Source organism: Bos indicus x Bos taurus, chromosome 20 (genome assembly GCF_003369695.1).
Source record: "Bos indicus x Bos taurus breed Angus x Brahman F1 hybrid chromosome 20, Bos_hybrid_MaternalHap_v2.0, whole genome shotgun sequence".
NCBI lineage: Eukaryota > Metazoa > Chordata > Mammalia > Artiodactyla > Bovidae > Bos > Bos indicus x Bos taurus.
This window is the reverse complement of record NC_040095.1, coordinates 58,394,758-58,413,005: the sequence shown is the minus strand read 5'-3', so window position 1 is coordinate 58,413,005 and position 18,248 is coordinate 58,394,758. Positions and strand designations below refer to the sequence as shown.

General features: G+C 45.3%; 1 protein-coding gene across 2 annotated transcripts in view; it reads left to right on the top strand.

Annotated features, from left to right (window-relative positions):
* The window catches only part of TRIO (trio Rho guanine nucleotide exchange factor), a 363,125-nt gene that overhangs the window by 318,665 nt on the left and 26,212 nt on the right, over nt 1-18,248 (top strand). For both annotated transcript variants that reach the window (XR_003507150.1, XM_027519979.1), the window contains exons 36-42: nt 191-361; nt 2,939-3,034; nt 10,557-10,705; nt 12,517-12,583; nt 13,917-14,020; nt 15,748-15,817; nt 18,074-18,163. Coding sequence is in view for 1 of the 2 variants with exons in the window: in XM_027519979.1 (XP_027375780.1) it covers nt 191-361; nt 2,939-3,034; nt 10,557-10,705; nt 12,517-12,583; nt 13,917-14,020; nt 15,748-15,817; nt 18,074-18,163 (747 nt within the window). In the remaining variant the exon portion in view is untranslated. The remainder of the gene's footprint in view (nt 1-190; nt 362-2,938; nt 3,035-10,556; nt 10,706-12,516; nt 12,584-13,916; nt 14,021-15,747; nt 15,818-18,073; nt 18,164-18,248) is intronic.

Sequence of the window (18,248 nt, the reverse complement as noted above, 5' to 3'; positions counted from 1 at the left end):
CGTCCAGCTGGCTGGTGACGGAGCTGGCGCACTTTCAGGAATCAGAGTTCCCATCAGGGTTGGAAGGGGCTTGTGCCTGGTTTCTGCTGTCAGTTTCCATCTCCCGTTAACCCCCAAGGGCTCAGTTTCTATGCCCGGACACTGATACTCAGGGCCAGGTTTTCACGGGCGAATGTGGGTCTGCTTTCAGAGAGGCCGGAACGAGGGCCTGAGCAGTGGCACGCTTTCCAAGTCCTCATCTTCGGGCATGCAGAGCTGCGGAGAGGAAGAAGGGGAGGAGGGGGCCGACGCCGTGCCCCTGCCGCCACCCATGGCCATCCAGCAGCACAGCCTGCTCCAGCCAGACTCCCAGGACGACAAGGTAAGGGGGCCGTGGCCACCCCAAGTCAGGAGAGGGCCCAGCGGTTTGCTCCTGTGCCCCAGCCTCAGAGCCGGACATAGAGAGCAACCCAGGCTGTGAAAAGGCGTCTGGAACACGTGCTGGTTTTCCAGGCCGAATTCTGCCTGCCTTCGCCCCCCCAAGCATAGATAACATAGGCCGTGCGTTTAGACTAGGCTGTAGGAACACGCGCAGTCTCCCCTACAAGTGTGCTTGCATAAGTACCTTCAGTGCATTTTTAATGGATGTTTTCCTAATTGCTACCTTTCAAGTCATTTTAATTTTTCTCACTGTCCTGACCAGGACCCCTGAGTGGACAGTCAGAGAAATCACTGTCCTGCCTGCGTGCGTGGTTTCGTCCCAAACACACACGAGCCCAGCTGATTCTCTGTGTCAGGTGTCTCTGCACGCAGGTGTGGTTTTCAGATGAGACCGTATGGCTCTCCAGTCCCTTTTTTCCAACACGGCCAACATCTGGATCAAACCGGAGTTTGTCAAAGCTCAGGAGTCAGTTCAAGGTCACGAGTCTCCTCTTTGGATGTATTCGGGCCAAGTAAACCTTTATTTTTTGCTTTCTGGGTTTTCCTGAGTTCTTACAGGATCTAAAATTACTTTGTGCCTCCCAGCGGTAGAACCCTAAAATATCAAGAAGGAAACCTGATAACTGGCTTGTACATCCTCTGGCGTTCCAGCCCAGCCTGCTTCTCCAAACTGGCAGGTGTTGAAAACCACGCTATGAAGTCATTACTGGTGATTTTTTTTTTTTTTTTGGCAGAAACCAAGTTTTCTGAATAAAACAGACGTTTTCATCAGTCTTCCCCCGTCTTCACTTTTTTCCTTCCCTGATTCCCTCCTCCGTACTAACACGGTCACCACTCGCTGGATGGCCCGTGGGTGCTGACCCAGGCTCCGCCCAGCCCAGTGATTGACGGCCCTGAGGCCGAGGGTGATCACACGTCAGTCTTAACCTCAGGCCCCTCCTCTTTAGAACTCTGCCGCCTACTCTGCCAGGGCTCTCAGCGCGCAGTGGGTCTTAGCAGAGGAATGTAGCTTGGCTTTGAGTCCCAAGTCTGGGGGTCATCCGAGGTGCAGACCCCATGCTGCAGAGGGGTAGGGTGGCCTGAGATGAGAGGAGCTCACCTCTCACTGCCCAGAACAAACCCACCGCCAGGCAGCAGGGCTCTGAGAGCTCCTCAGTGGTTTCGTAGCATTCTAAGCCATACCTTTCTGAAGGCAGAAAACTAAAATTGGGTAAATCAGAATGGTTAGCCAAACAGTGAGGTACCAGGCCTGCTTGGCCTATTCACCAAACCAGGAGGGTGTTTTTCTCCATTTAAAGTGTGGATGGCACTATATTCTTCTGAATTGCTAAAATCACTTTCTGGTTATTGTATGACCTCATTGGGTATTATCCATAGAAGTTCTTCTTTTACAAAAATCGATAGTGATGTTCCCAGAGAGTATATTATCTTGTGACTAATATTTTGTTTTGTTCTGTTCTCTCTTTTTGTAAACTTTCACTGCAGCATTATGTTGACTTGTGTTCTGTGTCTGTTCTGGCTCAGTTTCCTTACCTCTCCATTTGAATTTTTTTTCCCTTCTTTTCTTCACCTCATCTTCCAGATTTCATTAGACCAAGCCAACATTTGTTTTGCCAAGTGCATATCTGGATCCACATTGTAACTGCCTCGTTGTAAACGTTTAGATCCGTATGTGTCTGCCGTGAGCCATGCATCGTTAGGACAGCTAGCCGTGTGTTGCATGCATCTCTGCTGTCCTTAATATGAAGCAAGGTTCATATTACACCCCTCTCTAGTTTCCAGTAAATTAACGGTGCGAGTAATCCGCAAACACAGCGTGTTTGCTAATTACTGAAACTTGAGCTCAGTAGCCCCTCCCGCAGACCCCTTACCTGTCCGCCCTGTACACCCCGACTCTAGCCGTAAATGGCATCCGATAGCTTGTGAGGCCACAGAGCTCCTGTCCTCTGCACTAATCTGGGGAAATGGATGGCACAGAAAATGGTGAGCTTGTCCCCCTCCTCCCTGTCTGGCCAGTGCTCCCGGCTCCTTTGCTTTCCTTCCTTCTTTCTTTGAACCCCATCCGCACAGTAGAGCCATTTTTAGTATCCTGTTTTTGGTTCCCGATTCCTTGAAGGATTCATTCACTAGCCCTTAAGCCTGTCACTCTTCTGTTGATCTCCGTCTTTCCCTCCTTAGCCAGTAGCCTAGCCAGCAGTTGAAAAAAGAGTTAGAATCCTCCCCCATGCCCAGTCACCTCTTTGAGAAACATTCTGATGGGACATGGCTGCAGATTAAAACCAGACTCTGTCTGCTTTCCACATGTATCCCAGACAGGTCTTATTTAGTGTTTCATGTCAGAATATTGTAAATTTTAAAAGATGGCTTTAAATAAATGCAAACAAAGACAAACTCGTGGTCTTTTGGTCTGGAATTACTTTTAAAAAGAGGCTGAGCTTGCAGGAGAATTTTCCGTCTGTCCAGTGACTAACATGAGGCATCCCCCTCCCCCCTCTCTTTTTCTCAACTTCCTCTCTAGGCCTCTTCTCGGTTATTAGTCCGCCCCACCAGCTCCGAAACACCGAGCGCAGCCGAGCTTGTCAGTGCAATCGAGGAACTCGTGAAAAGCAAGATGGTAAGATTTCCTAGGGGCTCAGGCCTCAGGGCTGGACGTGGCTCATGGAGCATTGGGGTGCGGGGGTGGAGGGGGGTGACCTCACAGGTGGGTCTCTAGTCTGCAGGACGGATCCTCAGGTTCAGTAATTGGCTTGAAGACTCACAGAACTTAGCGAAGCCACGGTTGCAGTTCATTCCTGTGAAAGGATGGAGGTGAAGGTCAGCCAGGGAAGATGTACAGGGGCAGGTCCGGGACGCTCACGTTCAGGCCACCCTTGTCCTTTCCCCATGGAGTTACGTGCCCAGTGCTAGCCTCTCCCAGTGTCGCACTGTGTGTAATGATACCTGCAGGGTAACACCAACCAGGGCCACCACCGCCCACCCCACCCCCCCAACCCCACTCTCCAGCCTCGGTGGTCAGAGTTTTTATTTGGGCTCCATCACATACACAAGGTTGACCCCTCACATGGCTCACCCCATCCCCTGCTCCTCTGGAGATCAAGATAGCACATGACCCAAAGCCCCCACCAGAAGTCACTCAGTGAGTATATAGATTGTCTATCTGAGGCCAGAACCCCCAGGTAGACAGACTTCATCAGGCAGGACATTCCAGGGGCTTAGAGGGACCTCCCAGGAGCCATGGTCAGCCCTTTCCTGACCCACATGGTCTGCAGTGCTGGCATCGTCATAGCCAGTGTGGTCAGTCCCATTCTCGTGGGTCGTTGGTATCGCAGGTGCCACTGGGGGTCTCTGGCTGCCTCTGCGATCCTTCACTGGGGTCTGCAGTGTAGGAGGGAGAAGGGTTTGTGTTGCTGTGTCAGGGCTTTATTCTCTTAGTGACCCATTGTCCCTAGTGGGTCAGCATGGCTTCATTTAATAAAAGCCCCAAATCGGATGTTGATTCTTTGAAGTTAGGTATGCATTGTTTCTGACTGATTCAAATCAGTAGATTTCTGTTTCTTAAGTTTTCCTGTGAAATAGAAAAACCAGTAATGGTAACAGCTCTTTAGACTCGTATACCTACTACCTTACTACATCTTTTAAAACTCACCACTCCTAAAATAAGAGCCCGCAGCCTCTCCCACACTCCATTCTCCAGAGTAACCACTGTGGAGCAGTTTGATATGCTTCCCTCCCAACGTTCTCTCTGTGTACTCCCCTCAACAGCTCTATGAGTGGGGCACACACTGCCATATTCTCATTTTACAGACGAGAAAACCAAGGCACACAGAGTGTGTAAAAACTTGACCAGCTGATAAGGGACAGAGGTTTACTATAATTTATTTAAGTAAATTCATTATATATATGTGTGTGTGTGTATAGATTTATCGTTTTTAATTTTCATTTCTGTTAATTGTTCAGTCACGCAGTCGTGTCCGACTCTTTGTGACCCCATGGACTGCAGCGTTTATTTTTGCATAAATATTCATGCTAATTACATGTGTGATTATAATTACATGTAAGTATACTTATAGGGTAAATTTTTAGCACTGGAATTGCTAGATAAAAGGAAATACAGTTGACCCTTAAATAGCCCAAGTTTGGATTTCACAGGTCCACTTATGAAGAAGTTCAACAGTGAATACTAGAGACAGCATAGTGTGCAGTGGGTTAATCCACAGACGTGGAACCGCAGATACTGAGGGACCACATACAGAGGACCAGTGTCCCAAACCCTGCATTGTTCATGGGCTAACTATACTTCTTTAAAGTTAGAAATTTATCTTCCAAAGCTAGTACTAACTAGGTACTATGTTCATATATATATATGTGTGTATATATATATATATATATATATATATATATACACACTCCAGTTTCTTCTCCCACCCACCCCTAAGCAGCTGCTGATGAGGCTGGTTGTTTCGGTCAAATGGAAATTACATCCAGAATCCAGACTGACAGGTATTGGCCCCCACCCCCAGCCGGGTGGTGGTGAGCTTTGAGGTTAGACAGGCCATTAGACAGAAAGACTACAAGGACTTGGTAGAGAAGTCAAGAACTTAACTCCACTTGGTCAGAAATTTGGGATCATGTCAGTATGAATGGAGCTTAGCCACATCCTGGCTGTCTGTTTGAGAAACAAGTTGATTAATGGTCTAAAAAGATGCTCAAATAATACTGAATTGAGTTTTCAGGCATCCCTAAACATTTTAGAAACAGCCATTTATACACAACAGTTATAGGATCATTAAAGTCATGCTTGTCTAATTGAAATTGTTCTCCCAAGGAATGTTATGAGACAGCACTCTGTCAACCTGCTAGTCATTGTTCTGCAGCTGTTTGAAGGGATTCCATTGTGAGTGGGTTGAGGTTGATGTGTCATAAATTCAGATGAAGAGAAGTTCTATGCGTGTCTCTCAGCTCGTAATGGTTTATTACCCCTTTTTAGTTTTGAAGAATTAAACTCTATCGGTTGAAGTTGAGTTATTTCTACTACTCACAACTCTTCGAAGTGAATGGGCATAAAGCTGTTGGCAGGGTGGAGAGGGCGTGAGTTTGGAATCAGAGATGTAGGTTCAGATTCTCCTACTGTCTGCTTCCACCTCTCAGCTGGAAGGTGGGGTTTGTAAACAGAGTGCTGTTTGATAAGCTCCAGCCGAGCTCCCTCCACCCGAGCACTCAACTTGTGCCTTCCCTCCCCATTGAAGAACCACATTTGTGCTTTTTACGGTGGACTCGCTGCTCCTTCATTCTCCATGGAATGTAATCTAGACTCCGCCCTCTTTTTCTGGCTCAAGGGAAACATAGCTCTGCCTTGGTTTCCTGTGACTAATCCTCAAATGAGAACTGCTTTTGCCGATAAAACTGCTGGTGAATCATCTGAACACCCTCCTTCTCGCCATCTGCTCCCCATGACTCTGAGTTACTCCTGCACGGCTCACGGGAGCCATGTCACCCCGCATTTGTTTTCCTGCGGGCGATCTCTTAGGCTGTCGTTACTTTGCAATCAGATTGAAACACTGAATTGTTAGCCCCCCAAAGCCGTGTGTGCAGTGGACTGGGGAGGTGACGGGAGAAGGTGTCCTGCCGTTGTGCCATCTGTGTTCAAGGAGCTGGCTCTCCTCACCCTGCAAGCCCTTCCCTGAAATTCACTTCTGTCTACTCCACATTCCTGATCAGGCAAGCGTGGGCTTCCTGAGTGTGGGTGGGGGGCGACAGCAGCCAACAGCCTCAGGGACTGCAGCTGACTTCGGGGCTTTCTTCTCTTGGTTGATCTGAATATAAAGAGAAACCCAAGAAAGAATGAGAATAAGTGAAACAAACATCTGACTCAAGATAATAGAACAGTACAATTTGTTTTTGGAAAAAAGCAGAAGGACTGAATTCACAGAACTAAAAACAGAAATTAATGAGTTGGAAAAACAGAAAAAGGGAATAATAACACCTAAGATTTGTTTTTGCAAAGCATACAGACTTCAGGTAACCTTTGCAAAAAAAAAAAACAGATTCACAAAATAAGAATCTATAAAGAAAAGATCAGCGAGAATTGAAATAATCATGACACGTTACCTCTTTCACCTCTTTGAAAGTAAATTTGAAAACCTAGGATGAAATGGGCAGTTTCTTAAGAAAATACAGTTTACCAACATTAACCTCAGAGAAGCCGAGTGTGCTTCTGCTCAGTTCAGTTCAGTCGCTCAGTCGTGTCCGACTCTTTATGACCCCATGAATCGCAGCACACCAGGCCTCCCTGTCCATCACCAGCTCCCAGAGTTCACTTCCAGACTCATGTCCATCGAGTTGGTCATGCCATCCAGCCGTCTCATCCTCTGTCGTCCCCTTCTCCTCCTGCCCCCAATCCCTCCCAGCATCAGAGTCTTTTCCAGTGAGTCAACTCTTCACATGAGGTGGCCAAAGTACTGGAGTTTCAGCTTCAGCATCATTCCTTCCAAAGAAATCCCAGGGCTGATCTCCTTCAAAATGGACTGGTTGGTCGTGTCCAAATGTTTGGGACTTCATGGACCGCCAGGCCCCTCTACCCATAGGATTCTCCAGGCAGGAATACTGGAGTGGGTTGCCGTTTCCTTCTCCAGGGGATCTCCCCAACCCAGGGATCACACCTGTGTCTCTTGCATCTCCTGCATTAGGTGGGCAGGTTATTTACCACTGAGGCACCCAGAAAGCCCTCTGAAGAGTTAGGTCTACATAGATACTCTCTTTTCATTTAAGGAATAGGGAAAGTTGATAAGAACCTACCCACAAAAACCCACTGAACCCACAACTAATTCATCCAAATCAGATTTCCGTTCTGGGACAGCGCTCCTGCCGTTTTACTCGAGCACAGTTGCCAGAAGGGGCTGTTGGGCGTCTGGGAGTGGACGGCACAAATGTGTCCACAACCTCTGGGACGTCTCCACGCTCCATGGATGCAGCTGCCGGGTCCAGAGGGGCCTTCACGGGTGTCCATGAAGTCGGGTGCCTCCCCAGCCCTCTTCTGTGTGAAGGGCCCTCTACAACCTTTCTTTCCTGTCTCTCTCCTCACCGTTGAAGTGACCATCATTAAATCTAACGAGCTTCAGCTGTTTCCTCGCACATCCGGGCAGCAGACAGCACTGCTCCTCCCGCCACGCATCCTCCAACCTCCTGTCCGAGATCGGCCTCCGGGACCCGCACGCGTGGACCCGGCCCGGCCCGGCTGCTGCACATGTGCTTCCAGTCGAGGTCAAGAGCTGTTTACTTAAAAATAAGAATGCTATTTCCTCACCGAGCCCTGTTCCTTAACTATCTTTTCATTCACTGAGAGCAGAAGTTGGTGTGTTTGCACAGCTCCATGGCTTACTCCTTGGAAGGAAAGTTATGACCAACCTAGATAGCATGTTCAAAAGCAGAGACATTACTTTGCCAACAAAGGTCCATCTAGTCAAGGCTATGGTTTTTCCAGTGGTCATGTATGGATGTGAGAGTTGGACTGTGAAGAAGGCTGAGCACCGAAGAATTGATGCTTTTGAACTGTGGTGTTGGAGAAGACTCTTGAGAGAGTCCCTTGGACTGCAAGGAGATCCAACCAGTCCATTCTGAAGGAGATCAGCCCTGGGATTTCTTTGGAAGGAATGATGCTGAAACTCCAGTACTTTGGCCACCTCATGCGAAGAGTTGACTCATTGGAAAAGACTCTGATGCTGGGAGGGATTGGGGGCAGGAGGAGAAGGGGACAACAGAGGATGAGATGGCTGGATTGCATCACTGACTCGATGGACGTGAGTCTCAGTGAACTCCGGGAGTCGGTGATGGACAGGGAGGCCTGGCGTGCTGCGATTCATGGGGTCGCAAAGAGTAGGACACGACTGAGCGACCTGATCTGATCTGATGGTTTTGATGAACAAGATTGCAGGAACAGACTTGGTGTCCTCAAAGCCGCGCTTAGTGATGATACCAGCTTCAGCCTGTCACTCTTACAGGAAACAGGACAAGTATTAGAGGTTTTAATTTGGTAGGAAATATTAAGTGTTCTTGTAATTTGTATCAGGCTTTTTGTTTGAAGAGAAGTGCGTCACATTTTCCCCAGTTACATTGCTTAAATAGCTCTTGATCATCTATATGTCCAGCTGTGTCACTGTGGGAGTTTCAGAAGAACTGTCATCTATTGGCAAATAATGTGAACTGACAAGGGATTAGTCTCCAAAATATACAAACAGCTCATTCAGCTCAATATCAAAAAATAACCCAATCAAAAAAATGAGTAGAAGACCTAGATAGACATTTCTCCAAAGAAGACATACAGATGGGCCACGGGCACGTGAAAAGATGCTCAGCCTCGCTAATCATTAGACAAGTAGAAATCAAAACTATACTGAGGTGTGACCTCACCCCATTCAGAATAGCCATCATCAAAAAGTCAACAAATAACGCTGGAGAGGGTGTGGAGAAAAGGGAACCTTCCTATACTATTGGTGGGAATGTAATTTGGTACAGCCACTATGGAGAACAGTATGGAGGTTTTTAAAAAAAAAAACTAAAAATAGAGCTAACATATGACCCAGCAGTCCAGCTCCTGGGCATGTATCCAACAAAGATGAAAGCTCTTAATTGAAAAGAGACATGCCCTCTAATGTTCATAGCAACATTTACAATAGACCAGACATAGAAGCAACCCAAGTGTCCATTGACAGATGAATAGATAAAGAAGATATATACACACACACATATATGTGTGGGTGTGGGTGGATGGGTATGTATACCCACACACGCACACACGATGGACTATTACTCAGCCATTGAAAAGAATGAAATAATGCTATTTGCAGTAACATGGATGGACCTAGAGATTGTCATACAGAGTGAAGTAAGTCAGAGAAACGAGTATCATATGACAGCACTTACATATGGAACTTGATAAAAATGATACAGATGAGCTTATTTACAAAACAGACTCACAGACATGGAAAACAAATCTGTGATTACCAAAGGGGGAAGGTGAGAGAGGGATAAATTAGGAGTTCGGGATTAACAGATATACACTACTGTATATAAAACAGATAAACAACGAGCACCTATTGTATAGCACAGGAATCTATATTCAGTATCTTGTAGTAACCTATAGTGGAAAAGAATCTGGAAAATGGTATACATATATCCTTTTTCAGATTCTTACAAGTATGTGCATGTGTAAAACATACATATATGTGTAACTGAGTCACTTTGCTGGATACCTGAAATTAACAAGCATAGTAAACTGTGTATATTTCAATTAAAGAAAGAACTGTCACTTGTACCCCTAGAAACTTGGTGAATTCTGATTAAGAAAGAAAATTAATACATACCAATAAGAAAGTAATCATTTGCTGATTCTGGCCACACTAACCCAGGGGAAAAAGTCATCAGTAGTCATTTCATGGATTTATTCGAGGTTCTCAAGAGGATCTCAACAATGAAAACGTCACCTGCAGGAACTAAAATCCAGTGAGGGACAGAGTTGTGGACAAGTAATTGAGGCCAGCAGGACAACCACTTCCTATAGAAGAAAGAAGTTGTGAGGGTCACAGAAATGGAGATGAATTTTAGCCGCATGAGTTATGTGCATGGAAGCATGAGTCAAGGCTTCACGGATAGTCAAGAAACAAATTGATTCTTTAAATTAAAATACAGGTTTGCTGATGCTGCTGCGTAGTCACCAGCAGGGAGTGTGGGCAGTGTGTCGGGGTGTGCCAGCCCAAACGGAGGTGACTGCACACGCTTCTGAAATGGTTGTGCTTTCATGGGGCAGGAATGTAACTGAACAGAAAATGACCAGATTTGAAATGGGTGCAGTCTGTGATGTGAACCAAATGTTTTGTTCCTAATTATTTGGTAACTAGGAACAGAATATATTAATAGACATAAATTCACTGCACTTAGCGTTCTGACTTCCCTGTTACTCAGTCTTTAATGAATGCTGGGGCTTTTGTTGTTAAACACTCTTGTGACTTTACACCCATAGGTTCTGCGGTGTCACAGGCTAGGCCTGCTGTGTATTCTGATGTAGGAGACCTCCTGGTCCTAATTTCAGCCTCCTGGGCGATGTAGGTGGGAGGCATGATTGTTGCTCTGATTTTTTCCAGGCTCTGGAGGATCGTCCCAGCTCGCTCCTCGTCGACCAGGGGGACAGCAGCAGCCCCTCCTTCAACCCTTCAGACAACTCCCTGCTGTCCTCCTCCTCACCCATCGATGAGATGGAAGAGAGGAAGTCCAGCTCTTTAAAGAGACGCCAGTAAGACCCCAGTGTTCTAGTTGTCAGCGCTCGGGGGCTCCCCTGCTGGCCCTGCCATCTTCAGAACTGTGGCCCGGTCCTCTCAGAGTCGCAGGAGGAGACCCAGGGTCTCTTCGCTGAGCAGTTAGACGAGCGTGCCCTGCTAAGTCGCTTCAGTCATGTCAGACTCTTTGTGACCCCATGGACTGTAGCCCACCAGGCTCCTCTGTCCATGGGATTCTCCAGGCAAGAAAACTGGAGTGGGTTGTCTGCCCTCCTCCAGGGGATCTTCCCGACCCAGGGATCGAACCTGAGCCTCTTGCGAGTCTTCTGCGTTTGGCAGGCGGGTTCTTTACCACGTGCGCCACGCGTACGTGTGTTTGCAAAGTGTTCAGAGCCTCAGGAGGGTGCGGTGAGGCATAGCCGCAGCTCTCACTCTTTTATTTCTGCATTGTACTTGATTTGGGAATAAGAGTGGTGGGAGAATCTCTTCTGTCACTGCTGGTGAGAAACTGCTGTACTGTCCAGTATATACGTGCATGTGTGCTCTGGTGCTTAGTCGTGTCCGACTCTCTGCGGCCTCACAGATGGTAGCCCGCCAGGCTTCTCTGTCCATGGGATTTCCCAGGCAAGAATACTGAAGTGGATTGCCATTTCCTCCTCCAGGGGATCTTCCTGACCCAGGGATTGAACCTGCTGCTCTTGTGTCTCCTGCGTTGGCAGGTGGATTCATTATGACTGCGCCACCTGGGCAGCCCCGTTACCCACACAGTAGTAAAGAAGAAAGAAGGCAGTGTAGAATTAAATGCAGTCCCAGAAACACGAAACATACCTTCATGGTAGAATTTTTCGGTTTCAGTTAAAAAGTCCTGAAAAATATTACAAAAGGCTTAAAATTATATTTGGAGAAGAGGACGAAATTTCCCAGCTGCATGAACACAGAGATTTGGTTTGATTGATCCTGTATCCCAGTATCTAGAGTGACTTCAGGTGCATAGGAGGTGCTGGTTGAATGAAAAAACAAACCAATCAGCCAATTAACTTTTACAGGTCAATTGAGGTGGTTTGCCATAACTAATGGCAGCCCACTCCAATACTCTTGGCTTGGAAAATCCCATGGACAGAGGAGCCTGGTAGGCTGCAGTCTATGGGGTCGCTAAGAGTCAGGCACGACTGAGCGACTTCACTTTCACTTTTCACTTTCCTGCATTGGAGAAGGAAATGGCAACTCACTCCAGTGTTCTTGCCTGGAGAATCCCAGGGACAGAGGAGCCTAGTAGGCTGCCGTCTGTGGGGTCGCACAGAGTCGGACACGACTGAAGTGACTGAGCAGCAGCAGCCATAACTAATCAAGTGATTGTCTTCTGTTATCTAAGTGGCTTTAAACGGTTACTGATCCTTACTGAAAGGAACATTTCTGAATGATGTGTTCAGACGCAAGGCTTTAAACATCTGAGTTAAATTTCTTTTGTATATCCAGAAAAGCTTAAAATGACTCAAGCGTTAAAGCACAAAGAAGCAGAAGACCGGCTTCCTTTAATGTCTTGGCTTCATAGCAGAGCTGTGTCCTGGCTTCTCTCAGTCATCGTCCACACGGTCAGAGTCCGGTGACAGGAGTGCACCCCGAACGGGAGGTCCTTTGTGACCTCTGCAGTCCCTGTGGGTCACCCACGTGAACTTGTTAGTGGTTGGGGACCCAAAGTGCAAGTTTGTTAGGTTACTTCACAGCCCCTGCAGAATCCGACCTGATGAAAGAAAAAGTGTGAGAGTTTCATCAGAAAATTCCTTAGATGGTGGATTGTAAACACTGTTTTGTCCCTCCCTTTTTTCAGCTACGTTTTACAAGAATTAGTGGAGACAGAGCGTGACTATGTGCGGGACCTCGGCTGTGTGGTGGAGGTGTGTACTTTCAGAGATAAATAACCTCTATCAGCTAGCTCTGAGGCTTGTCAGAAGGGTGTTCATTTGGACAGTCGAATGCTGATAGTTTCTCAAAAGCCTTGAAAACATGTTTGACTAAAACAAAACAGTAAAACGACCAACAAAATATTTCTGAAAAATAAAATTTAGCCAAATATCTTAATCTTAATAACTTTTAAAGACTTCTCTTTTGAACAGTGCATCTTGACAGAGTCTCCTTTTTTAATATAGTTGAAGTTTATAAATGTTATCTCCAAAAAAAAGAATTTCTGGTATGGAAATCTGGCCTTTGATTATTTTATAAGAGGGTGGGCATCACCATGGAAATGAGGGTATCTGTGGTTGAAAAGTCAGTGTGACCAGCTCTGGATTCTGTTACATCCTGAATCCCCCTTGGGTGTGGAGCTTGGTCAGTGGCTGCCACCCCAGGCCATTTGCTTGTAGTTTTCACAGAACGAATATGTCACCATTTCACTGACCAGAAGTTACTCTGCAATTTGTAACCATAGCAAAGCCACTGCCTTTCATCCGAAATCAAGAGTCATCTCTGGCCTTGTCCCTACATTAAGTTCAGGGCATCATCATATTAGTAAACTCAACTGATCAAAAAGCTATTTTTGTAAAATAAAACTTTACCATTTATTCTTTCAGCTTTGCAAATATGTACAAGGCAATACTTTTTGGATGGACATTCCATGAAGAGTAATAGCTATTACAGTTAATTGCATAACAAAAGATTAAACATGCATGACATATCCGTCATCACTCCAGCAGTAACTTCAGAGCCTCCTGTATAGGCTGAATCCCATCTGAGTTATATAGAAGTTTTAAACCACATTTTAGCAACATAGTTAACTAGCTGGGGTTAGAAATCAATTTATGGAAAGTATATTATTAAATCCTTATTTAACAAATTATGTAGATAATCCAAAAAGAAAAGAAAATCTGTTTATATCAGATCAGTACTAAGAACAGAGGAAATACGCTTCATGCCAAAAATTTAATATTTACAAGCTGACAAGATGATTTGTTTTATGAAATCATTTACATTTATTTAAACTTTCCAGTTCCTCAGAAGAGTTTTGATCTTTGAGTGCTAAACAGTTCAGGGAGAGAAAGTCATGGCAATGAATGTGACTGTATTTTCACGGGCCAGTTAAGGACGTATTTCTCAAAAGGCTTTTGTTCTTAAACAGTTGGTTTAGGAGACAGTGCGTATGTCTGCTTTGTCCTCTGTGACTCAGTCAGTAAACCACTGCTTAATTCAAACATGTTCAATGAAATAACCTTATCTTTAAATATTTACTTTTAGGGCTACATGGCACTTATGAAAGAAGATGGTGTTCCTGACGACATGAAAGGCAAAGACAAGATTGTGTTTGGCAACATCCATCAGATTTACGACTGGCACAGAGAGTACGTAAAATACACCCCGTGCCCGACCGTGGGCAGTGTGTGATCACCGCCGAGCTGCATCACAGGCTTGTCAGGGGTGGGAGAGGACATTTGTTGATTCATTTCATTTCACTACCTGTATAGCCTCGTGCAGGCAGCTGTTGCAGAGGAAGTACTGCTTTGCTGAGGAATTTTCCGGTTGCGTTTCATGGCACGAGGAAGTCCCTTACCTTCTTCATGCTGGTCCATCCAGGGGCCCAGGGCGTTGGGGGAAGGTGGGGCTGGAGGCCTGGGTACAGAGTCTGACAATCTGGGTTCATAGTCTGGTCCTGACCCTGAGCTGTCTGCCTCCATCCTTCATTTGGGTCACTGTGTTACCCTCCTCGTGGGGTTTTTATGGAGTGACTGAGTTAATACACACACGTAAAGCACTTCGAACAATACCTGCATAGAGTAAGCCTTGATGAGTGTTTGTAGTTAAAATTGCAGCCACCTGTGTAATAAATACAAATTACCATGAAAGAGTTATTTTTCAAGTCAGCATTCATGGGGAAAGTAGACACGGTTGCCCATGAAAATCAAATCTGATTCCAGTACCTTGCCACACCTGTCCTGATCTGTAGTGAAACCAACTTTTTAAAGGTATAGTTGGTGCCATTATCTAGTCCTCTGGTCCCAAGGCTGGTTCTTAAGCTATGACAGAAAAGGGGAAACAGCGCCAAGCTGCTGGGATGACCAGACAGAGAAATTGCCCCTGGAGATACCGTGTCTGCATGATATGTGCAGAACTAGAGGATATTGCATCCTCAAATGCAAGGCAGTTCAACATGGCATTCATTGGTGTGCTGGCTTGCAGGTCAGGAAAATCCAAGCTACAGATATCAACATATGGAAGTGAGAGCTAAGGTGGGCATACGTCTCACCAACAGCTCTAGTCCAGACAAAGTGAAGAGCAGTCGTCCGTTTTGTTTTGTTTCTATGGTTATACCTACTTTTGATCTTGTGTGTATGCTGTGTGCCCAGTCATGTCCAACTCCTGTATCCCCATAGACTGTAGCGCAGCAGGCTCCTCTGTCCATGGAATTTCCCAGCAAGAGTACTGGAGTGGGTGCCACTTTCTTGTCCAGGGGATCTTCCCGACCCAGCTATTGAACCTGCATCTCTTGTGTCTCCTGCATTGGCAGGCAGATTTTTTATCACTGCACCACCTGGGAACCCCAATTTTATCTTAACGGGACCTAATATTTGCAACCTAGAAGTTGATTTTGATAATATTTGAGAAAACTTTTATTTTTTAAAGAAAACCTCAAAGCTGTCACAGATTACATTCAGATTTGAGCCTCTTAAAAATGACCATGGAAAGAATATGAAATTCACAGGTATGCAGACCAAGATAAAGAAAAATGACCAACTGCTTTGAAGCATTTTTTTTACCCCATATTCAGATGAGATTTTATTATTTGAGTCATTTTAAAAAATGAAACAGAAATGTGGACTTTCCAGAGGAAGGGAAGGTTGCCAGTCAAGAGGTGTCTTGCTCTGACTTAACCTTTTTAAACTGTTGTAAATTGTATCTCTTTCTGCTTTCTGTCCTAACAAAACGTTTAGTGTTCGTTGTATTGGCTAAACATATACTTTACACTTCCAGATTGCTAATGTCAAAACAGACTATTTTGAAAATTTAAACCTCAGTCTAAAATTAGAAGGCCAAATCGGAGATGGTTCTAATATTTCTCCTTTCGTTGCAGCTTTTTTTTAGGAGAGTTGGAGAAGTGCCTTGAAGATCCGGAAAAACTAGGATCCCTTTTTGTTAAACATGTAAGTACAGAAGCATTATTTATATTCTCTTCTGTATTGTCATATTTAGTAATTGGCTTGTCAGATGAAAGGAGAACTCACTGGCAGTTTACAGAAATGCTTATATTGAGAATGAAATCAAACCGTACAGTGTCAGCTGGTTGGATTCAAATCCCCCACTGCTCTTCTACATGCGAACGGTCTGCTTTCCCAGTCAGCTGGCCTGGGTTGGCTGTTTAGCTCACAAACAGGCCAAGATGGTCCGCAGGGGACCAGAGCCAGACCAGCAGCAGGACCATTTGGAAACATCTTTGGGCAAAGAAGTGCTGGTGCAGATAGTGATGCACCTAGACGTGCAGGTTTAATGTAGTAACCAAATATTTGTAAATCTAAGGTACGCATGTTGGAACCTGCCGGCAGTCCAGCAGTGAAGACTCCATGCTTCCACTGCAGGGGATGTGGGTTCCATCCCTAGTTGGTTAACTAAGATCCCACATGCTGCATGCTGTGGCAATAAGACAAACAAATTAATTCAATAAGCACATTAAGAATAAAGGGGCATTTTTGGTTTGGTTTGGTTTTTAGGGAAAATTACTATATTTTCAAAGTGACCAGAGCTTTTGTATTTTTGCACATCTCCTTAATGTCTGGCTTAATAGAAGACAGATGCATGTTTATATCTTGTTTCTGTATTGAACCTAACTAAAAATAAATTTTTAGTTAAAATTTATGGGGGGAAAAAAATCTGTCCTCACATAGATATTTGGTTAGAAAGGAATGAGTATTTTAATAGCCTTTTCAGATAATTTATAGACAGTTTTCTGAGATACTGCACCAAAACTCAAGTGAGAATTTCTTAAAGGTTAGTTGCAACATGGAATCTGAAAACCCACTGGTGACCTCACTTCTGTTGCCCTGAAAGCCTTAGAGCCATTTTGCTGTTAAAGACACTTTCCCTTCTGCACCAGCTCCTGACATCCTGTATTGGTCTTTTGGAAAACCCTGACCCACTGATTGAGACAGATCTTCCAGATGGTGAACTATTTCAATGAACAGTATCCCCGCTGCCAAAAAAAGAAAAAATCAGATTTGTTCATATCACCACCCATCTCTTCACAAAAATCTTTTAAGTATTGTCAAGTTCTGGTAGCTCAGCTGGTAAAGAATCAGCCTACAGTGTGGGAAACCTGTGTTTGATCCCTGGGTTGGGAAGATTCCCTGGAGAAGGGAAAGGCTACCCACTCCAGTATTGTGGCCTGGAGAATTCCATGGACTGTATAGTCCCTGGGGTCGCAAAGACCGAGTGACTTTCACTTTCGTTTTCATGGTCAAGTTCAAGATGGCAGATCCACATTCTCCAAAATGTTAATTTTTTGCTTGAAAGCTTCATTTTTCATTATTAATAGACATTGCAGGTTGTTTGCCTTGAAACAACAGGCTTATTTTATCCATGTTCAGGAAAGGGTCTAGCAGATACCCACGCATAAGTAATTATAGTCCTTGAGGCTTTTAAGTAAAAACAAGCAGCTGGTTCAGCTCATGGCTCAGCCACACGAGGGCGCTGCTGCACCTGCTGTCACACGAGGCAGGCGTGTCACCAGGACCCCAGTCTTATCACAGGAAGGTTAGAAAGGCGTATAGCCCGTGGTTGAGTCTTAATACAATGAATTTTTATCAGTTCATCAAGGACAGTCTTAGCTGAAGCTGGTGTGTGCCGTGGTGAGGGATACTTGCTAAAATGCCAGCAGTTTCTCCCACCACCGGTTTTGCACATCACTGCAGATGAAAAGAAGAGGGTGACAACTTAGTATTATTTGAAAATAGTTTGACCTGATGGGTCCCCAGGAGGCCTTCAGGACCCCAGGGGTGTGTACAGCACACTTTGAGGGTCAGTGCAGGAAGTCATGGCCCAGTATTTAAGACTGCCTTCAGTATTTAAGACTAAAGAGCTTTTTCTAACCTCGTTCAAAAAAAAAAAAAGCCAGGCTTCCCGGAGCCACTGGCAGGATTTGAAGGTGGGAAAGCGATTCTTGGTTTAATACCAAGAACTGCGTGCTTTCCCCGCCCCTGGTGTTTTCCCAGGTAAAGCGTGGGGTTTGATATATATGAGGGAAAGACAAAGAAGGGCTGTTTTTGGAGCCAGCATCAGGAACCTGGGATGTGCTCCCAAGAGCCTAACCATGCGGTTTTCTCGAGAGAACAGTTGCTTTCCGAATGCACTGACACCGTGCACGTGCTTCCTGTGTTCTAACCCACCTGTTTGCCTTCCTTTCCTAGGAGAGAAGGTTGCACATGTACATAGTTTATTGCCAAAATAAACCAAAGTCTGAACACATTGTCTCAGAATACATTGACACCTTTTTTGAGGTAAGACTCAGTTACAAAGCAGTTCTGAATCATTGGTTACAGTTGATTTCCAAAAATTCGTTTCCCATGAGATTAAGCAATCGTC